Raw genomic sequence first — 23,873 nt, 5'->3', positions numbered from 1 at the left:
TGCAAAGAGGAGATTTTTAGGATTACTATCCAATTGGGGGGAGGGGGGCTTCTTTGGATCCATACATATGTTCCCTCCTTGCAGTAGACAATCTAGCTCTATATATGTGATTTGGGACTTAGGGACATATTGTGTACCATCAGATACAATCCTGTGCTTTATCAGGGCTATGTGCTAAAATATTTAGCAGTTTTATTTGTATCCAATATCCCTTATTTATGGCATTTGTTAAAATGTATGTTTTATCTCTTTGTTAGTTTAAGGTACTGTTGTTAGTCTGATACCAATTGTCCTGCTGATAGACTCCCTTTAATATAATATTGTCTGACAGTATGGGACAGACATCTCAAAACAAAACAAAAAAAATCACAGCTTATGCTAGGTTCACACTAGCGTTCAGCAGTCTGTTCTGTGGTTTCCGTCTTCTGCATGCAAAAGGCGAAAACCTGTCAGACCGGGTCCGACCGTGAGCGGCCCTGAGCGTTTTAAGCTCTCCGCCGCGAAACCGTTTTCTTTTTAAATCGGACACAGAATACTGCATGTCCGACTCTGTGTCCAGTTTAAAAAAAAAAAAAAACGGTTTCGCGGCGGAGAGCATAAAACGCTCACCGCCGCTCACGGCCGGACATCTTTCAAACCCATTCAAATGAATGGATATGAAAGAGTCCTGCAGGTTTCCGTCTCCTGACTCTGTTTTGTGCAGGAAACCTGCAGAATGGAGACCGGGTGCAGATGTGAACGAGCCCTTATAGAGGTTTTTGCTCATTCGCTTAATACATATACATTCGCTTTAGGATTCCTGACTCTTCTGCAGTCAGACCATACAGCTGCTCATATCATGCAATGTCAAACAGACAAATATTCCTTACCTGCTTATAGTATGGACCTTTACATTGGCTCGGATCAGTTAATGAGTTGCAAAGACAGGATTTTGGCTGAGCGCTCCCCCAGTCTTTTATGCCATTGACAATACCACAGCACTTGCTCTAAGAAATAGAAAGATGGAAAACATTTTACTGAATATCATCTCATATCAATGAAACATGAACAAGTAAAACATCTGAATAGTACATTTGCAACTATTGAATGATAAAGTATAATAAATATTGAAAGGGGCTGTCCAGGAACAAACATGGCTGCTATCTTCCAAAGACCTGTTCACAGGTCATAAGTTTTTTAATATTTTAGCTTAGCCCCCTTCACTTTGAGCTGCAAAGGTAGATACAATCCATGGAGAAGTATGGTGATGTTGCTGAAACTAAGAAACTAATATTTTCTTAATCTTGGACACCCCCTTTTATAACATACATTGATTTTATTATATGTACATCACAATTTCTGTGGCTGAAACTGCTCAAAATGAAATGGCACGGCTTGTTAACGCTTATAAAATATATACAGGGAAATCATATTCGCTATCAAGTTTTTAAGCTATATTTACACGAGCACTGTGATTTCATTCATAATGGAAACCATAGCTTTCTTGTTGATCTTTCATGCAGAACATCTGCGCCCAATGGATCCCATTGACTTTGTTAGACTCGGGTTCAAGCTTGGTTTACATCTGCACTTGGTGGATCCCATTGATTTTGACAGCTTCATGCATGGATTACATTATTTTGCACAAAGCACAATTTCTCTGTCAAATATGACAGAATCTATGATGTAGGCTTCAAAAAGACTCTGATGCAGATGTGAACATAACCTTATAAAAGAGTAATAAAAATGTTTATGGGACTGATATGCAAGGCACACCACTTCTATTTACGATGAGATTTGCCTGGGCTTTTTACAAGAAAGAGCTTTACAGATAGTTTATTGGTTCCGCATGTTGTGTTAATAGGGTTATTGTATAGTTAAATCACAATGCACATACATAACTCCATTGTTAATAAATTAGGATAGTATGACAAGTGATATTTTCATAGTAAAATGTTTCCTCAAAAACATGAAGAATGGATAAAAGTTAAAGGGTATAAAAACCAGTCTAGCAGGCCCAGCAAACAAGTTGTAGGGGAGACATCTAAAGAAATTCTATATACTTGGTGAATAAGCACCAGGACAGTAGACCAGAAGAGTTGTATCCTATCACAGTCATTGTACATATAAAAAAAAAGTACGCATCAGCAGTACCAGAGTATGGACAAGCTGAGTCCTGCTGTACCCCAAGACGGAACAGGACAGGTGTTTCATATTCTCTATTCAAAACCAACAGCATGTTCCCCGATTGTAATATCTATCGTTCGATACTGGGACAGGAATGTATGTCTGAACTGAAGGAATTGATACAAAACACTAAGGAACAGATTGTACTGCTCTCTGAAATAGTCAAGGGTACAAAGTTGTCCATCATCCACAAATGAAGCTAACGTATGGCCACATACCCAAGGATGAAAGTCCCGCAGTGTGGCCAATTCAGATAGTAAAGGATTTTGCTAGAGTGGAGTAAACCTATTAAACCTAGTCAGACTCAACAGAGCCTTCCCCTGTGTTAGCCTCGATATATAAGGCAAAGTGTTAGGCAGTGATGTTTTGGATCCAATCCACCCTCCATCTCTAGCATAGAATATGGCAGAACTCATGAGGTACCCTCAATTACTCTCCCCGCTATGTCTAGGTCTGTACTTTGGCTCCATCTTTTCATACGCTGCAACTGTTTTGCCATAAAGTACAACCAAGGGTTTGATACAGCATGCCCACCATCAACCTTTTTTTTTTTTCCAAATCAAAGCATGAAACATGCTATTAACTTTAAAAATGTCTTAATAGGATCCATTAGAGGGCATTATTCAGTATGTATAGGAATTGGGGCATGAGGACCATTTTAATGATATTGTATCAACCCTCATTGAAAGAGGCAGGCAACACCAGTCCGATACCTTGGTCCTGAATCTATCTAAGAGTGTGAGTACATTGAGTCTAACACAATCACTTGGAGATGTATTTACCTTGATCTCATGGCACTTAAATTCTCCACCTACCTGAATCTGAAAGTGGGCTACTGATAAGTGAGGGGGCAAAAGATCAACCAGGAGAAGGACAGATATGTCCCAGTTAATCAAGAGCCCCGGCCACTGTCCAAGCTTTTGAATGATATCCATCACCGTGCTCAAAGATGATTCTAGGTTGCTCATTTACAATATAGTATCATTCACAGAAATTGAGACATGCTCCTCAATCCCACCACATCTGAAAACTGTGATATGAGGAAATGCCCTCACCAGACATGCCGATGGTTTGCTATCAAGTGCAAAGGGAAGGGGAGAAAAGGAACAACCCTACCTTGTACCCCTTCCCAGTACAATACTGTTGAACAGTCCTCTATTCACTCGCAGCCAAGCTGTAGGCATGAACAATTTTGGATTATTCAGGTTGAACATGATTCACGATGAATCTCTAATTAGAGGTTCTGATCATGCTCACGGTTCTCACACACATACTATGATGGCAGCGTGGTATCTCTTAATTTAATTTATGTTCTGCCTGCTTGGTGGTGATGTTGTGAGTGTCTCCTCTACAACTGAATGGCTTCTGGTCTGGTTCAGCATGCTGTGCTAGGTTACTCCATTTGCGCATGGAAGCCAAACCCTGGTGCAGTTAAAGTGTGTTATTATTGTCTGGGCCCTGTTCTTCTGCACTGTAAGTATTCTTATTGCTCATACTTTGTTTTATGCAGATGCCCAGCTACTCCAGATCTGAATGCAGAACGAGAAGCCACAAATCCAAACACAGGCTTTGTGTTTATTATCCAGGAGACAGAATTTTCACTCCTTTTGGTCCAGAAGACAAGGGACCAGAGAATGCAGGCCTTTTGACAATGGGAAAAGTTCTTCCAGATACCATAATACATTCCTCGTCAAATCTAAAAGGAAAACCTAAGGAGAAATCCTCCCAGTGAAATCAATAATTCCACCAAAAGTTGATCTGCTGTAGGGGCAAGATTGCTGAATTTCTACTATACTTGGACCAGTATTACTTCAGATGGGTGCTAGGTATTATTCAAAACAGCCTTTCTTGGGAGTTTCTCCATTACCAAGTAGACAGATTCATCCTGAGCCATCACAAAAGATATGACAAGTCTGGAATTTGGTGAAAAAAAATTATTACCAAGAATGCTCCAGGGAAAAATTCCTCAGGATCAAATCTCTTTCCTGTTTAGAAACCAGAAGGTACATTGTGCTTCATTATAGATCCGTAATATCTAATAGTCATGTGAGAAAAACAATGTTCACAATGTAGTCCATGAAATCTGTCACCACCATGAGATTCGATAGCGTCTCTGGATCTCTCAGATACTTATCTGCATATACCTGTACGAGATGCAGACAGACAGTATCTAAGAGTTGGTGTACTTCATGAAGACACAGTCATCCATCTGCAGTTAAGGGGTACATTCTTTGGCCTGTCTTTTTCTCCCAAAACTTTTACTAACGTAGCAGTAGTGGTGGTTGCAACACTTTGCCTACAAGGTATACAAATTGTCCCATACCTGGACAACTGGCTACTCATTGCTTCTTTAAACAAAGTCCTTCTTTATCACCTCTTGTCAACCATCTCCCTTCTGAGGAATCTAGGCTTCTTATACAATGCAAAGTAATCAGATCAAGTTCCAGGGACAAGATAGACTTGTTTTGGGTTCATTGTTGATTCCAGGACTCCAACTCTTTATCTGATATGTTATAAGATCTGTTGCTGTTCAGTCAGACAATACAGCCTCAATATTTCATCCAAACAAATAGGGAGCTAACAGAAGCCCCAGTCTCTTAAATGAATGGAATAGAAGTCTTGCTTGGGCAGGTCAGATTTTGCAAGATTTTTAAGCTCTTCATATCAAGGGCTCTGTCAATACTTGAGCAGACCTTCTGAGTCAGAAGTTTCTGAACATGGGCAACTGGGACTTGATGACCACTAGGGAGAATCACAAGCTGACACAATTTTGCTCCCTGAACAAGAACGACAATCCAGATTTTGTGGTCACCTTCTCAATCTGCTGGAAGAATCACTTTGATTATATCCTCCAGTATGTTTCTAGTTCTGAAGAAAATTCTAGTAGACTTTCTGAGTGTCCTCGAAATACATTCCACTGCAAGCTGGGCCCCACATCGAAAGCATACTTGGTTGTGTACACAGAGCCTTAACGTTATCTTCTTACTAGCTATTACATCAGACAAGAGTTGGGGAACTTCCTCTGTTTTGGAAGATGATTCCTAATAGGGTACATCTCAGGACAGGAGTTGTGACACTTTAGAACCAATATCTCAGGACTCATTAGGGCTATGAAGATGAGACATTTTAAAGTTGAGAATCTTCATGATAGCCCTTACAGATTCTGAGTGAATCACTGTTAAAAGCACAGTCAGGAATTGAGATCTGCAATGGGATCTCAATGCCGAATCCTAAGATATCGGCATTAGTAGAAAAGACGTATTGGATATGTCCTCTGCTGGAAAAGTGCCACTGTGGGAGGCCGTATTAATACATGGGTGGCAGGCAAAGGGTTAAAGCTCCAGGGCCTCAATCCAAAATATGTAATGAGGCCCATACCTACCTTTTACCATTTAGGATAGTGCTATATTTTATGTGGAAGGGATACTTTTGGCCCCCTCAGGGTCCCGGACCTGGTAGTGACTGTTGCCGCTGCACCCCAATACCTGCATCTCTGCCATGCACATTAGATAGCATCTTTTGGCTGAACGTTACTTTGGCCAACAGATATGTTTTTTCCTCCAACGTACACATAAATATTTAATGAGTACATGTTCTCCATGGGGAGACAGATTCTGTGGAAATGAGATGCCCCATACACACAAGGTAATAACCTGGTTCTGGCAAATAACCTGGTAATAATGGTAATAACCTGATTCTGGCAAAATGGCAGGGTATGATTGACACTCATCTAATGTGTATGACCAGCCCAAGATTCAGTATAGCCACTAGTATAATAAAATATAAATCAGCTGGCATTGTCCTTGTATTTACAGTCAGTATTATTGACTATATCTGGCAGAGGGACACCAACTACTTCTTTAGTGGTGCTCTGCAGGACTAGATACGACTTGAGTGCTTTTTTTTTTTTTTTTTTTATAAAACAAGAGATTTTTGTAATACTTGCTGTGAATTCAAACGTGTATTATACATTCTGTATGTCTCTCTTTTTTCCTATGTTATAATGTATGTATTTAACTGATAAAGAAGAGGATGTGTCTGGATATGGACAGCAAGGAGCGTTAGTCACACGTAACACCCGTTGCCTTTTTCCCACATTAATGTAGCTGCTGAACATAGAATAAAATCCTTTTATATGGATGGTGAGTGTCGCAGTTTTATTATCTTTGGAGGTTTATATTATAATAAGTCTGCTGTATCAGACTATTTTACTGCGCTTTACATAGAACACAAATACAATATGTTACAAACAGTTCAGTACCAATGTGCATGGATACAAAGAAAACACCTCTGGCTTACCTCTTCTTGGATTTTTTCTAATGCTTGTTGTAATTCAGGGTTCTTGTTATCCAATGGTATAAGGTCATGCAAAGTCTGGTTAATTTTAGATTCCAACTTGCAAAATAAAACAAAGAAAATATGCAGTGAAAATAATGTTACTGTAACCTAACAGCAGATTGATACATACAGTATAAGTGTCTAACCTACCTGGGGTTTATAAACTATCCCCAAAATCCCTGCTGTTATTTGAAGTGCCAGGATCAAAAACAACCCAATGAAGAACTAAATGGAGAAACAAAAAAGTAAAAGTTTAGTGAAGCAAATACAATGACAATAGAAATATGGCAGCCAGTGAGATGGTGGTGGCAAGGCCAAGAAGCCCCTACTGTTTATTTCATGCTATAATTGGTGTGTGTGTGTACATTGTAATCCGATGGCTGGCCAGGTAATGGAGAGGGTGTACATCTCAACCAGACTACTAAGGTGGGTGAGATGAGAAAACTCCAGAAAGAATGTTTCTCAGCAGATAATTCTGTCTGCTGAGTGTTATTTCAAAGTTCCGGTTACTGGGCTGGATTTTTAGGAATGGCAGGTAGGTTGGTAGTGGTACCTGTCATTCCACCCCCCTCCAGTCCACACTTTGGGGATGTTCCGGCAGCGACTCAGTTGTTGAGAGTCTCCTCGTCAAGGAGGTTTAAGAAGTCAGCTCCAGTAGCAGACTGGGGGCAGAGTTTGGCTGGAGAGCCAAAGAAAGAGGTCATATTTTTGGAGCTGTGTCCTGAGTGATTCAACTGGCTTTTGGCTTTCCGTTATCCTAGGTGAGGTAACCTATTCTATGTTCAGTTAGAGCCTAGCCGGGCCAGTATTTATCTTCGTATTGTCTCCTTTTGTTGCTGAACTACTTTTTTGAGTAAAAATAAACTCTACCTTAGTTTTGAACTAAAAGAAACTGGACTTTTGTGTCTATGCCACCCCACCTAGCAACCCCAGACCCTGACAACATATATAGCACACTTGAGAAAGGTTCCGCTATGGACCGATATGTGGTGTACTGCTTTTTCCAATAAAAGGACATTTTTCCATCCATACAAGTTGCTGTAAGACTGGATTGTTTTTTCTATTGCAAACCCTTTTGCCTGGAGAGGGGTTTCTGCGCTGCAATTTATGGGATGATCCCCAGATTTGCTGGTGTTGCTACAATTGTTTTTCTTATAATATATGAATCTTGCATTATTATGATCAACCCAGAAGGGTCCCTTATTTCATTATCTTATGAATAGATTGTAGGATATTATGCCAGCTTCATAGTCTGTAAAACTGTCACTATCCATCATAGCAAAGCTGCAGAAAGAGTTTGTTTCAACAGGAGCTAAAGGTTCAGTTACTAACCCTTAACCTGTGTATAAATCCAGGCAAAGTCCCCCTCCAGCATTGGTGACACATATCCATTATCCCCCTCCCCCCAGTTTTACCCCTGCATTGTGGGTAAATTGCCCCAAATAATGTACCAAGAATAAATTATGAAATTAAATCTCTGTGTGAATTTCCAGATGTACAGGGGGTGGGAAGTGATAGAAAGAGGCTGAGTTGCACTACATAAAATTTAAGTTTGAGTCCACTGTCTTTTTTTGGTTATTAAAAAAAATCACAATTTAAAAAAATATTTATTTTTCTTCTTGCTTTTTTTTTTCCCATTTGCCCTTGTATCCTTTTGGACTGGACTGACCTATTTAGATGACATACCTATTGTTTGCAGAAACACTTATTTTATTAGCACATACATAGATTTAGATGTACGTTGTGATTTTTGGAACTGCCCTTTTGTTATTATTCTCTGTGAGCTTTTCTTGGATTGTGGTTTCAGCTGGAAATGCTCAAGGTAGACCTAGTAAAAACATTACTTTCATGTCAAGTCTATAAACATTTTAAGAACAGCATTTTATTACATATTTTATGTCTTATTACTCTGTGACATGACATTTTCCAGCTTTATTTATGTGAATTTTAATTTTAAGTGAAGCGAATGTTGGAACAATATGACATGACTCATTTTTGTAGATTTGAATATTTTTAATACAAAATTTTAATCTGTTTTGAATATTTCTTTATATGCTGGAAAAACCTCATGTATAGAAAGTAGTGGACTTCTTTTCGTTTTAAAATTTAGCTCTCATTGTATTAAACCCTTAAATGGAGTTTCTCACCAGAACCCTGCACATCAATTGAGCCACACATAGCTAAGGCCCTGTTCACACGGGGCACAGAATGGCGTATTTTGGTCCTGATTTTGACGCTTCAGAATAGAACCAAAATGCGACTGTCGCGGTTTCCGACAATCGTGGCTTCCCGCTCCGGAGTAGGCCCAAATGTATGGGCCTAGCCTAGAGGGTGCTGTCACGAGGCAGACTCCACGGCTGAATGAGCTGCAGAATCCGCCTGAAGAAAGGGTAGCTCACTACTTTTTTCCGCTAGCAGGAACAAACCGCTAGCAGAAACAAGAATGCTAGCGGTCTGCATAGACCTCTATTGTGAGGGAGTGGATTTTGAGGAGTATTCAGCGCCAAAATCCACCCCCTCTTGCCCTGTGTGAATGAGCCCTTAGGTCACCCAAATGGTGTTTTCCCCTTGTGATCCATAGTCACTATTTTGTCAGTATGTTAAAAAGCTCTTTGGAGCATTAAGATATTTACTGTTTATCTCTTAAGAGCAATGGCAACCCCCTCAATGCTCCAAAGAGCTCATGTGCATATTAGCTAAAAGAGCAATATGGATTTTTTCAAGTAAGTCTAACCTATCTATCTGTGGGACCGGGTTGATATGTCGGGTTCTGGTGACAGAACCCTCCTTTTAATGTTAAATAACTGTAGAATTAAACAAAGGAAAATGCTGGGTGAAATGTCAAGGGTGAAATTGGATAGTAAGACCTCCAAAATTTCAGATTTTCTGTACTGAGTCATGTGATATTAGATGATGAGAAAAGGTTTCAGATGTATGTGGTAAAAGCAGATAAGGTGCTATTCACATCATGTTTCTGTTATGCGATACATTTTGGATACGCCATGTAGAGCTGGATGACATACTTTATCATGCCACATGGGTTTAAACAAAGTACCAGTGAGGACGGAACCTAAACCCCTTCCCACTACAGGCATTTTTTGTCTTTGCATTTTTATTCTTTATACCCTGCCTTAAAAAATCCATTACGTTTTTATTCTTTCATTCACACAGCCCTATAAGAGCTTATATTTTTGTGGAAAAAGTTTGCAATGGTATAATTTTCATATATTTTACAATGTAGTAGGAAGCTGGAAATAAAATTAGAATGAGGTGGAATTAGAAAAGAAAAAATTAATTTGAACAATTTTCTTATGGCTTTCAGTTTTCTTATGGGTTTCAGTAAAAATGACATGCCTGTTATATTCTTTAGCTAAGCAAAAATCAACAACTGTTACAAAAAGTAACCGTCGCCATAATATGTTTAATTTTGTTTGTTATATGTATTCTAGGAATACAAAGGGAATGATTTGAATGTTTATATTTGTTAAAAAATATATTTTAAATCTTTTTAAAAAATGTTTTAAATCTTTTTAATCCCCCTCCTACCCGAGGTTTTTGAATCTGCAATTATTAGACTGCTTGTACCATAGACTGCAATACTACTGTATTACAGTCTATGGTAAAATCCCTAAATAACAGTTGAAGCCTATCACTGGTAGATCTCAATCTTTATATTCCTTCAGAAGGCCTGCAGCTGTTATTGTAACCAGATGGCTGCCATGATATCAACAGCTGTACCGATTCCAAACGTAAACTGAGGGGTGAAGGCTAGCATTGCATGGGAGGGAGGAGAGAAACAGGCCACAAATAAAGTGTTAATGCCCGCAGTCTGTGATGTCTCTTATCATAGGCATTAACACTGGATCTTCACTGTGTCATGTCACTGTTATGGCACCTGCTCAGCTTCTGAGGATGCATTATATTTAAAGATCCAACATCCACTGTGCTGACTAATGTCAGGAAGAAGTGCTTAGATCATCAATATGATATTGGTGGGCATCTAACACCCCCACCAATCAACTATGTTCTACAATGTATACAAGGCAAGAAGCAAATGGTTCCACAGATTGTGCAAATGCAGTGCCGTACTACTAAAGTTCAGCTCCAATTCACTTAAATGGGACTAAGGGTGGGTTCACATCTGCGCCCCGGTCTCCGCTCTCAGGTTTCCGTCTTTTGCCGACAGGAAACGGAAACCCGGCAGACAGTATCCGGCCATGAGCGCCTGTGAGCGTTGTGTGGTCTCCGCGGCAAAACCGTTTTTTTTTTTACCGGAAACAAAGTTCTGCATGTCCGACTTTGTGTCTGGTTAAAAAAAAATCTGTTTCACCGCGGAGACCAGAAGACGCTCACGGGCGGACACTTTGCAAATCCATTCAAATGAATGGGTTTGAAAAGTGACTGCCGGTTTCCGTCTCCTGTCCAGTATCTCGGGCAGAAGACGGAAACCTGAAAGCGGAGACCGGGCGCAGATGTGAACCTGCCCACAGCTATAAACAGGCCATGTGACTGATAAACATAGTGGCAGTGACTGCTGCATTGAACAGTTGATTGGAAGTAGTGGTGGGTATTGGATCTCCACTGATCTGATATTAATGACTTTCACTAAGGATAGCTCATCAATATTTAAAGGGCTTGTCCTTTTTTTATTTTTTAACTTCATAGGTGCTTCAAACAGTGCCAGTAATATAATAAAAATGTACTCCCCTCCCCCTCTATATGCATAGTGGCAGCTGCCGTGTACAGGTACCGTTTATATGAGGTGCCCCATGAAGCCAAACATCGGCCTCAGTGAAAGCTCTTCACAAATTGCACTATACATCTGAGGCCAGGAATATGCCCTATCCAAGGAAATACAGAACACTGTATCTCTTTTATTTTTAGTACTGAAGGTAATATGAAAAACTGTTTAACTCTACCTAAAAGGCAATAGTAGAATTTTAGAAATAAGTGGCTTTTAATGAAGTGGGATGATGTTACTGTCAACTTGTGTCTATTGTCCAAACAGTATATATTTACACTGCTGGGCAAAAATACGTACCAAAAGTAAGAGGCAACGACTTTCCCTTATAGCGCCACAGCATCCAAAAAATCCAAGTACCATAATTATAGATCCTACTGCGATCATAACATCAACTGCCGCAAACACGCCACTTCCTTGAATATTAAATTTCTAGAAAAAAAATGGAAATTAGCAGAACAAATACAAATAACTAAATGAATATAACAAGAATGGTAAAAGGGCTTGTTCTATCAGAAATGACCCTTTCTATATGTCCTGATATGTCCTATAGACATTATAGAGAAGGTTGTGTATCTAATAGAGCCCATTCAGATGTCAGTATTTGGGGCAAGAAACATGATCCGTGTGTCAGATGCATTTCCTGACCCAACCGCTGCTCATTTGAACTGAACTCACAGTATCATAGTGATTTATGTTCCAGCATTACCAAACTTGTACTCTCTTGTAAACACTAGACAACAAAATGATGGTACTGTACATCTGGAACTCACAGTATAAATCAGAAGTTCTGTTCAGATGAGCTACAGTCGGGCCAGAAATACAGCTGACACATGGATCATGTCATTCAGCCTGGATACAGCTATGTCACATGGCCCTAAGGTTTCATGCACATGACCGTGAAAAACACGACTAGCGTGCTGACCCATTCATTTCTATGGCCCCATGTACAAGTCCTATTCCTGTCTGTTTGGCATCCTTTGGTCTCTGCATAGCCCTAGCATAAAGGCGATACCAAAGAGTATTTAAATGGGCACCATGTATAGTAATACTACATTTCTCTAGCTCTCACCAACTATCAGCAGGTGCAAATTGTTTTCAGGAGATGAATAATTTACTAATAGAATTAATATGATGTGACTATTGTGTTATGATGTCGGCAGGGGTGAACCATGGCTTTCTGCCGCCTGAAGCGGATGTCAGAAAGCCTCCCCCCCCCCAGAGGACGGGGCGGAGCGAGGGGGGCGGGGCCGAGCAGAGCGATCGTCTTTAGCAGGCAGAGAGCAGGCAGGGAGAGGACCTCCCCAATCCACCGCTCAGTGACGGTGACCCTAAGCTACTCCAGGACAGCTTGTCCTGGACTGGCTTAGGTCAGCAAAAATGCCGCCCTCCCCGTGGCCCTGGCATAGCGCCGCCTGAAGCGGTCGCTTCAGGTCGCCTCATGGGAGGTGCGGAACTGGATGTCGGTCACTGCTGGTTCTGCACCAGTCTAATTACACAAGCGATGTAAAGGACATGCAGAATATATTTTCATTGTCCATTGGCTGCAGAGCCCTTATTAAACAGGGCGATGTGCTGTTGACAGACAATACATTTTTATTGTCCTGTTGAAATCAACCGATCACCCGATGAACAAGCAAACCTTCATACATGGGGTGATTCCCAGCTCTATTAGACAGGCCAATTGCCTGGAATGAGCGCCTGTACAAGCGTTCTCTGCAGACAATTGGCTGCTAAATCACCCTGTCTAATAGGTCCTTTGATTAATACATTAATTAGAATCTTGACCATAATTAGGTTCAGATGTCATTGATTGATTTGCATATACATTAGCTTGTTCTACAGTTGCTAGGAAATACAAAGTGTACAGTAGAAACAGTAGTGTAAGCTTCATTATATCATGACATTATTATAGGTTTCAGTCTTATTCAATCCTACTTACTTGCTGAGCATCTGAACTGACACGTAGCCATATGGAGACTCCCAAAATAACACAACCACATACCTTCAAAGCAAAACACACAAAAAGGGTAATTGTATAAAATGTTGTTATACTGTATATATAAAGGTGATTATCAGAATGGACCAAATGACAAATGCCTACTACTACCCAAATATATAGGCTCAGGTTTACTAAAAGTTCGGAAACATCTTAGACTAGACCATCTGAAAATGTGGCAGATTTATCACAGTGGTTGGTGCTGAATGATACATACGTTATATCTTTAGACTGTCTATGTTATATCACTTACTAGTTGGAGTTCTTTGAGACAGAATTTCACAATTAAAAATGGGCATATTTGTTGCACTTAAAGAGGACCTTTCACCACTTGGGGCACATGTAGTTTTATATACCACTAGAAAGCCGACAGTGCACTTAATTCAGCGCACTCTCAGTTTTCATGTTCTATGCCCCGGATGAAGAGCTATCGGTGCCGGTACCATAGCTCTTCAATGTCAGAAGGGCGTTTTTGACAGGAATGCCCTTCCTCACAGTAGCACCTATAGCGCTGTACTGTGATAGCGATGAGAAACACCTCCCCAGTACTCGTCTATGGAAGAGTACTATCAGGAGGGGAGGGAGGAGTTCCTCAACGCTATCACAGTACAGCGCAATAGACGCTACTGTGAGGAAGGGCGTTCCTGACTGACTGTCAGAAATTCCTTACTGACGGTGAAGAGCTATGGTATCGGCACCGATGGCTCTTCACCGGGGGCACAGAACATGAAAGCCGGTAGTGCGCTGAATTCAGTGCTTTGTCGGCTTTCTAGTGGTATATAAAACCGCATGTGCCCCAAATGGTGAAAGGTCCTCTTTAACCAATGCCCCTATTCTAAGGAGACATACTCTCATGACTAATTGGAAAAATTTATTGTTCATATTAGCTCATCACATTGTGCCAAGATGTGCCTAAGATGCAATACATTTACCCCAGGATCTAGTCATAACTCCAATAGGAAATCTGCTCCGTGGTGTTGTATTTAACTCTTCAGGATGACGTCATTCGTGGCACATTTTGCTGCACACACGTCTGTGACTGAAAATCTGTTCCATTCATCTGAATGTGGTTATTTTGGCAGCAAACAAATGGATTTTGCAAGTCCTGGTAAATAGATTAGTGGCAGAAATTTCTGCAAAAAAACCTGAGAAGGCATTCAGAAGACTTGTATGCCTGAGGGTAAAAATATAGGTTCAGATTTTTAATGCAGTTTTTGAAACTACAACCAAAAATGGATTGAAAAAAAGAGCTGTACCATCTATCCTTATAGTTTATGGCTTGAAGAGCTGCATCAAAGGACACAAAGGTTGAACATCAAGCTGCGCCAAAGGGGCACCTCTACTGCATAGCCAATGGACACAACTAAGCTTATCCTGTTTAGAGAACCATCACTTCGCCCTCTTTCCAGAATGTACCAGACCAAGGTAGATGCGATGACTCAGCAGATACACAATCCTGTATACCAGGAAATACAGAATAAGATGCACAAAGTACAAGTAAATATACTCATTTACACAGGCCAATACTGAGTAAGGACTTAAACATGTCGCCCACTTAAGGATATTTTTGGAATGCAGTGGCTCTTATAACTTTATAGCAACATACCCTATATGCACAGTATATTTTATAGGCACGTCTTATTGTATTTGCTTATGTTTATTTGTTGCCTAGACTCCTCCACCCATAAAAATACCTAAGTCATAAAAGTGAACTGATCTTTGTTCACAGATGCTATTACCTGTATTGTAAACATGTCTGAAATATATTACCTGTAGTACACCGCCGCTCCCTCCCTCACGTCAAGCATGCAATGCTTATCAACACACTAGCTTTGGCAATGCCAAATATCTATTCGGACGTGCCAATAAAGCTTTTTTGATTTGATTTGATTTGATTTGTATTATAGATATATATATAGTCCTAGGAGCCCTGACAGTGTCATACACTATGTATTATAGATATATATAGTCCTAGGAGTCCTGACAGTGTCATACACTATGTATTATAGATATATATAGTCCTAGGAGCCCTGACAGTGTCATACACTATGTATTATAGATATATATAGTCCTAGGAGCCCTGACAGTGTCATACACTATGTATTATAGATATACTAGCTGTTACCCGCGACTTCGTCTGCGGTGATTGTAGCAGTGGGTATATACAGGCGCGGGTAAGGTTTTTGTACTGTGTATAAGGTATGGGATATGAAATGTAAGTTTTAGAGATGAGCGAACACTAAAATGTTCGAGGTTCGAAATTCGATTCGAACAGCCGCTCAATGTTCGTGTGTTCGAACGGGTTTCGAACCCCATTATAGTCTATGGGGAACAGATACTCGTTAAGGGGGAAACCCAAATCCGTGTCTGGAGGGTCACCAAGTCCACTATGACACCCCAGGAAATGATGCCAACACCTCTGGAATGACACTGGGACAGCAGGGGAAGCATGTCTGGGGGCATCTAACACACCAAAGACCCTCTATTACCCCAACATCACAGCCTAACAACTACACACTTTACACACTCAATACCACCTCTCTGACAGTAGGAAAACACCTTGAAACATGTGTATTTGGCACTTGCAGTGAGGAGAGCTTGTCACCAGCAGTGAATTTGGCCCTTGTAGTAAGTTGAGGTTGGCACCAACATTTGTTTTGAAAATCAGGGTGGATTGAGCCTCTAACCAGCAGAGTTTGGGCAAATTCATGGTGGAGGGAGCCTCTAAAAACCCCAGTTTGGACCAATTCATGGTGGAGGGAGCCTCTAACCAGCCCAGTTTGGGCAAATTCATGGTGGAGGGAGCCTCTAAAAAACCCAGTTTGGACCAATTCATGGTGGAGGGAGCCTCTAACCAGCCCAGTTTGGGCAAATTCATGGTGGAGGGAGCCTCTAACCAGCCCAGTTTGGACCAATTAATGGTGGAGGGAGCCTCTAACCAGCCCAGTTTGGACCAATTAATGGTGGAGGGAGCCTCTAACCACCCCAGTTTGGACCAATTCATGGTGGAGGGAGCCTCTAACCAGCCCAGTTTGGACCAATTCATGGTGGAGGGAGCCTCTAAAAAACCCAGTTTGGACCAATTCATGGTGGAGGGAGCCTCTAAACAGCCCAGTTTGGGCAAATTCATGGTGGAGGGAGCCTCTAAAAAACCCAGTTTGGACCAATTCATGGTGGAGGGAGCCTCTAACCAGCCCAGTTTGGGCAAATTCATGGTGGAGGGAGCCTCTAAACAGCCCAGTTTGGGCAAATTCATGGTGGAGGGAGCCTCTAACCAGCCCAGTTTGGACCAATTAATGGTGGAGGGAGCCTCTAACCAGCCCAGTTTGGACCAATTAATGGTGGAGGGAGCCTCTAACCACCCCAGTTTGGACCAATTCATGGTGGAGGGAGCCTCTAAAAACCCCAGTTTGGACCAATTCATGGTGGAGGGAGCCTCTAACCAGCCCAGTTTGGGCAAATTCATGGTGGAGGGAGCCTCTAAACAGCCCAGTTTGGGCAAATTCATGGTGGAGGGAGCCTCTAACCAGCCCAGTTTGGACCAATTAATGGTGGAGGGAGCCTCTAACCAGCCCAGTTTGGACCAATTAATGGTGGAGGGAGCCTCTAACCAGCCCAGTTTGGACCAATTAATGGTGGAGGGAGCCTCTAACCACCCCAGTTTGGACCAATTCATGGTGGAGGGAGCCTCTAAACAGCCAAGTTTGGACCAATTCATGGTGGAGGGAGCCTCTAAAAACCCCAGTTTGGACCAATTCATGGTGGAGGGAGCCTCTAACCAGCCCAGTTTGGGCAAATTCATGGTGGAGGGAGCCTCTAAACAGCCCAGTTTGGGCAAATTCATGGTGGAGGGAGCCTCTAACCAGCCCAGTTTGGACCAATTAATGGTGGAGGGAGCCTCTAACCAGCCCAGTTTGGACCAATTAATGGTGGAGGGAGCCTCTAACCAGCCCAGTTTGGACCAATTAATGGTGGAGGGAGCCTCTAACCACCCCAGTTTGGACAAATTCATGGTGGAGGGAGCCTCTAAAAAACCCAGTTTGGACCAATTCATGGTGGAGGGAGCCTCTAACCAGCCCAGTTTGGGCAAATTCATGGTGGAGGGAGCCTCTAAACAGCCCAGTTTGGGCAAATTCATGGTGGAGGGAGCCTCTAACCAGCCCAATTTGGACCAATTAATGGTGGAGGGAGCCTCTAACCAGCCCAGTTTGGACCAATTAATGGTGGAGGGAGCCTCTAACCAGCCCAGTTTGGACCAATTAATGGTGGAGGGAGCCTCTAACCACCCCAGTTTGGACAAATTCATGGTGGAGGGAGCCTCTAAAAAACCCAGTTTGGACCAATTCATGGTGGAGGGAGCCTCTAAACAGCCCAGTTTGGGCAAATTCATGGTGGAGGGAGCCTCTAAACAGCCCAGTTTGGGCAAATTCATGGTGGAGGGAGCCTCTAACCAGCCCAGTTTGGACCAATTAATGGTGGAGGGAGCCTCTAACCAGCCCAGTTTGGACCAATTCATGGTGGAGGGAGCCTCTAAACAGCCCAGTTTGGGCAAATTCATGGTGGAAGGAGCCTCTAACCAGCAGAGTTGTGGGAAAGCAGGGTGGAGGGAGCCTCTAACCAGCAGAGTTGGTGGAAATCAGGGTGGAGGGAGCCTCTAACCAGCAGAGTTGGGGGAAATCATGTTGGAGGGAGCCTAGTATTAGCAGAATTGTGCAACGCTTATGGTGGATGAGTATGAGGATGCGGAGGAATTGGAGAGGTTGAGTACAGACATGGAGTTTCATGTTGGGGTGCTTTACACAGGTGGGCACAAAAATGAAGGCTCTATCCAGTGGTGGTTCATTTTTATCAAAGTGAGCCGGTCGGCACTCTCAGCTGACAGACGGGTGCGCTTGTCAGTGATGATGCCACCGGCTGCACTGAACACCCTCTCAGATAGGACGCTGGCGGCAGGACAGGACAGCACCTCCAAGGCATATAGGGCAAGTTCAAGCCACAGGTCCAACTTCGACACCCAATACGTGTAGGGCGCAGAGGGGTCGGAGAGGACAGGGCTGTGGTCGGAAAGGTATTCCCGCAACATGCGCCTATACTTCTCACGCCTGGTGACACTAGGACCCTCCGTGGCGGCACTTTGGCGAGGGGGTGCCATCAAGGTGTCCCAGACCTTAGACAGTGTGCCCCTCGTTTGTGTGGACCGGTGAGAACTTGGTTGCCTACTGGAGGAACTGCCCTCCCTGCCGCCACTGTCACATGCTGGAAACATCTCCATCATATTCTGCACCAATTGCCTGTGGCAAGCATTGATGCGATTGGCCCTCCCCTCTACCGGAATAAAAGACGAGATGTTGTTTTTATACCGGGGGTCAAGGATAGCAAAGATCCAGTACTGGTTGTCCTCCACGATTTTGACAATACGCTTGTCGGTTGTAAAGCACCCCAACATGAACTCAGCCATGTCTGCCACAGTGTTAGTTGGCATGACTCCTCTGGCCCCACCGGAAAGTTCAATCTCCATTTCCTCCTCATCCTCCATGTCTACCCATCCGCGCTGCAACAATGGGACGATTCGAAGTTGCCCGGAAGCCTCCTGTATCACCATCACATCATCGGACAACTCTTCTTCCTCCTCCTCCTCCTCCTCCTCCTCCTCCATTAAACGCAGTGAAGCGGACAGATGTGTGGACCTACTCTCCAGCTGTGACGGATCGGATGCTATCCCTAACTCCTCTGTGTGATCTGAGTTATCCCTGATGTCAATCAGGGATTCTCTCAGAACACACAAGAGCGGGATTGTAAGGCTCACCATCGCATCCTCAGAGCTCACCCTCCTTGTGGACTCCTCAAAGACCCGTAGGATGTCACAAAGGTCTCTCATCCATGGCCACTCATGGATGTGAAACTGAGGCAGCTGACTTTGTGGCACCCTAGGGTTTTGTAGCTGGTATTCCATCAAAGGTCTCTGCTGCTCAACCACTCTATTCAACATCTGAAACGTTGAGTTCCAGCGTGTGGGGACGTCGCACAAAAGCCGGTGTTGTGGCACATGCAGGCGTTGCTGGAGAGATTTTAAGCTAGCAGCGGCTACTGTCGACTTGCGAAAGTGGGCGCACATGCGCCGCACTTTCACCAGTAGCTCTGGAACATTGGGGTAGCTCTTTAGGAAACGTTGCACCACTAGGTTGAAGACGTGGGCCAGGCATGGAACATGTTGGAGTCCGGCAAGCTCCAGAGCTGCTACCAGGTTCCGGCCGTTATCACAAACGACCATGCCTGGGCCCAGGTGCAGCGGCTCAAACCATATTGCCGTCTCATCGAGGAGGGCATCCCTCACCTCGGAGGCAGTGTGCTGTCTGTCCCCCAAGCTGATCAGCTTCAGCACAGCCTGCTGACGTCTACCAACGCCAGTGCTGCAACGTTTCCAACTCGTAGCTGGGGTCAATCTAACAGCGGAGGAGGAGGCGGTGGCGGAGGAGGAGGCGGTGGCGGAGGAGGAGGCGGTAGAGGAGGAGGAGGAGGGGGGTGTTCTTCTCGTGTCCCTGCCAGGAATGTTAGGCGGGGAGACGAGGTACACCGGGCCAGTTTGGGAAGCAGTCCCAGCCTCAACTACATTCACCCAGTGTGCCGTCAGTGAAATGTAGCGTCCCTGTCCGCATGCACTTGTCCACGCGTCGGTGGTCAAGTGGACCTTTGTGCAAAGCGCGGAACTAAGGGCCCGCCTGATGTTGAGTGACACGTGCTGGTGCAAGGCGGGGACGGCACACCGGGAGAAGTAGTGACGGCTAGGGACGGCATAGCGAGGTGCCGCAGTTGCCATCAGGTCCAGGAAGGCGGGAGTTTCAACAAGCCGGAACGCCAACATCTCCTGGGCCAGCAGTTTAGCGATGTTGGCGTTCAAGGCTTGCGCGTGTGGGTGGTTAGCAGTGTATTTCTGCCGCCGCTCCAATGTCTGAGAGATGGTGGGTTGTTGTAAAGAAACGCCTGATGGTGCCTTTGATGGTGCAGGAGAAGGAGATAAGACAGGACCAGGGGAGGATGAGGTAGAAGTCAACAAAGTGGCGGAGGCAGATGAAGTGGTGTCCTGGCTCGTCCTCTGGAGTGCATCGCCAGCACAGTCAGCAGTGGCAGTGGCAGAGGCAGAGGCAGTGGCAGTGGCGTGAACGGCAGGCGGCCTTTGTCCTGCCGTTGCTGCCTGCCACTGATTCCAGTGCTTGGATTCCAAATGACGGCGCATTGAAGTGGTGGACAGGTTGCTCTTCTCAGAGCCCCTAATCAATTTCGAGAGGCAAATTGTGCAGACAACACTATATCTGTCCTCGGCGCATTCCTTGAAAAAACTCCACACCTTCGAGAAACGTGCCCTCGAGGTGGGAGTTTTTCGGGGCTGGGTACGAACTGGAACATCTTGGGAGATTCCGGGTGTGGCCTGGCTTCGCCTAAGCTGCTGACCTCTGCCTCTGCCTCTAGCTACCCTTTTTGGTGCTGCACCTGCCTCAACATCCACACTACTTTCCCCGCTTGACATCCCCCCTGTCCAGGTCGGGTCAGTGTCCTCATCATCCACCACTTCCTCTTCCAACTCCTGTCTCATCTCCTCCTCCCGCACAATGCGCCAGTCAACTGGATGCCCTGACGGCAACTGCGTCACATCATCGTCGATGAGGGTGGGTTGCTGGTCATCCACCACCAAATCGAACGGAGATGGAGGAGACTCTAGTGTTTGAGCATCTGGACACAGATGCTCCTCTGTTAGGTTCGTGGAATCGTGACGTGGAGAGGCAGGTTGAGGGACAATGAAAGGAGCGGAGAACAGCTCTGGGGAGCAGGGACAGTTTGGGTTATTGTTCTGTAAAGCTTCGGAATTTTGGGAGGAAGGAAGACAAGACTGTTGGGTAATAGGAGGAGAGGAGGCAGAGTCTGACTGGCTGCTGGACAATGTGCTGTAAGCGTTCTCTGACAGCCATTGCAAGACCTGTTCCTGGTTCTCGGGCCTACTAAGGTTTGTACCCTGCAGTTTAGTTAATGTGGCAAGCAACCCTGGCACTGTGGAGTGGCGCAATGCTTGCTGCCCCACAGGAGTAGGCACGGGACGCCCTGTGGCTTCACTGCTACCTTGCTCCCCAGAACCATTCCCCCGACCTCGCCCACGGCCTCGTCCACGTCCCTTTCCGGGAGCCTTGCGCATTTTGAATTCCTAGTTAGAAATTGGCACTGTATACCAGTAGTAAAAATTGTGGGTGCACGTAACCCCAATATATTCTTTGAATTCCCAGTCAGACACTGGCACTATATGGCAGTAGCAAGAAATGAGGGTATTTGTATTCCCAATATACTCTTTGAATTCCCAGTCAGACAATGGCACTGTATACCAGTAGTAAAAATTGTGGGTGCACGTAACCCCAATATATTCTTTGAATTACCAGTCAGAAACTGGCACTATATGGCAGTAGCAAGAAATGAGGGTATTTATAACCCCAATATATTCTTTGAATTCCCAGTCAGACAATGGCACTGTATACCAGTAGTAAAAATTGTGGGTGCACGTAACCCCAATATATTCTTTGAATTACCAGTCAGAAACTGGCACTATATGGCAGTAGCAAGAAATGAGGGTATTTGTATTCCCAATATACTCTTTGAATTCCCAGTCAGACAATGGCACTGTATACCAGTAGTAAAAATTGTGGGTGCACGTAACCCCAATATATTCTTTGAATTACCAGTCAGAAACTGGCACTATATGGCAGTAGCAAGAAATGAGGGTATTTATAACCCCAATATATTCTTTGAATTCCCAGTCAGACAATGGCACTGTATACCAGTAGTAAAAATTGTGGGTGCACGTAACCCCAATATATTCTTTGAATTACCAGTCAGAAACTGGCACTATATGGCAGTAGCAAGAAATGAGGGTATTTGTATTCCCAATATACTCTTTGAATTCCCAGTCAGACAATGGCACTGTATACCAGTAGTAAAAATTGTGGGTGCACGTAACCCCAATATATTCTTTGAATTCCCAGTCAGAAACTGGCACTATATGGCAGTAGCAAGAAATGAGGGTATTTGTATTCCCAATATATTCTTTGAATTCCCAGTCAGACAATGGCACTGTATACCAGTAGTAAAAATTGTGGGTGCACGTAACCCCAATATATTCTTTGAATTACCAGTCAGAAACTGGCACTATATGGCAGTAGCAAGAAATGAGGGTATTTATAACCCCAATATATTCTTTGAATTCCCAGTCAGACAATGGCACTGTATACCAGTAGTAAAAATTGTGGGTGCACGTAACCCCAATATATTCTTTGAATTCCCAGTCAGACACTGGCACTATATGGCAGTAGCAAGAAATGAGGGTATTTGTATTCCCAATATATTCTTTGAATTCCCAGTCAGACAATGGCACTGTATACCAGTAGTAAAAATTGTGGGTGCACGTAACCCCAATATATTCTTTGAATTCCCAGTCAGAAACTGGCACTATATGGCAGTAGCAAGAAATGAGGGTATTTGTATTCCCAATATATTCTTTGAATTCCCAGTCAGACAATGGCACTGTATACCAGTAGTAAAAATTGTGGGTGCACGTAACCCCAATATATTCTTTGAATTACCAGTCAGAAACTGGCACTATATGGCAGTAGCAAGAAATGAGGGTATTTATAACCCCAATATATTCTTTGAATTCCCAGTCAGACAATGGCACTGTATACCAGTAGTAAAAATTGTGGGTGCACGTAACCCCAATATATTCTTTGAATTACCAGTCAGAAACTGGCACTATATGGCAGTAGCAAGAAATGAGGGTATTTGTATTCCCAATATACTCTTTGAATTCCCAGTCAGACAATGGCACTGTATACCAGTAGTAAAAATTGTGGGTGCACGTAACCCCAATATATTCTTTGAATTACCAGTCAGAAACTGGCACTATATGGCAGTAGCAAGAAATGAGGGTATTTATAACCCCAATATATTCTTTGAATTCCCAGTCAGACAATGGCACTGTATACCAGTAGTAAAAATTGTGGGTGCACGTAACCCCAATATATTCTTTGAATTCCCAGTCAGACACTGGCACTATATGGCAGTAGCAAGAAATGAGGGTATTTGTATTCCCAATATATTCTTTGAATTCCCAGTCAGACAATGGCACTGTATACCAGTAGTAAAAATTGTGGGTGCACGTAACCCCAATATATTCTTTGAATTCCCAGTCAGAAACTGGCACTATATGGCAGTAGCAAGAAATGAGGGTATTTGTATTCCCAATATATTCTTTGAATTCCCAGTCAGACAATGGCACTGTATACCAGTAGTAAAAATTGTGGGTGCACGTAACCCCAATATATTCTTTGAATTACCAGTCAGAAACTGGCACTATATGGCAGTAGCAAGAAATGAGGGTATTTATAACCCCAATATATTCTTTGAATTCCCAGTCAGACAATGGCACTGTATACCAGTAGTAAAAATTGTGGGTGCACGTAACCCCAATATATTCTTTGAATTACCAGTCAGAAACTGGCACTATATGGCAGTAGCAAGAAATGAGGGTATTTGTATTCCCAATATACTCTTTGAATTCCCAGTCAGACAATGGCACTGTATACCAGTAGTAAA

The 23,873-nt window shown here is 43.4% G+C and overlaps 1 protein-coding gene across 2 annotated transcripts in view; it reads right to left on the bottom strand.

Moving 5' to 3' along the window:
• TSPAN8 (tetraspanin 8) overlaps positions 1-23,873 on the bottom strand; it is a 47,766-nt gene that overhangs the window by 4,596 nt on the left and 19,297 nt on the right. For both annotated transcript variants that reach the window (XM_075276310.1, XM_075276311.1), the window contains exons 2-6: positions 13,188-13,250; positions 11,546-11,677; positions 6,655-6,729; positions 6,466-6,561; positions 870-986 (exon numbers count right to left, since the gene is read on the bottom strand). In XM_075276310.1, the coding sequence (XP_075132411.1) occupies positions 870-986; positions 6,466-6,561; positions 6,655-6,729; positions 11,546-11,677; positions 13,188-13,250 (483 nt within the window). The remainder of the gene's footprint in view (positions 1-869; positions 987-6,465; positions 6,562-6,654; positions 6,730-11,545; positions 11,678-13,187; positions 13,251-23,873) is intronic.

The sequence above is a fragment of the Leptodactylus fuscus genome, chromosome 5 (assembly GCF_031893055.1).
Source record: "Leptodactylus fuscus isolate aLepFus1 chromosome 5, aLepFus1.hap2, whole genome shotgun sequence".
NCBI classification, from domain to species: domain Eukaryota; kingdom Metazoa; phylum Chordata; class Amphibia; order Anura; family Leptodactylidae; genus Leptodactylus; species Leptodactylus fuscus.
The sequence above is the reverse complement of the archived record's forward strand: the minus strand, read 5'-3'. Positions and strand labels throughout refer to the sequence as shown.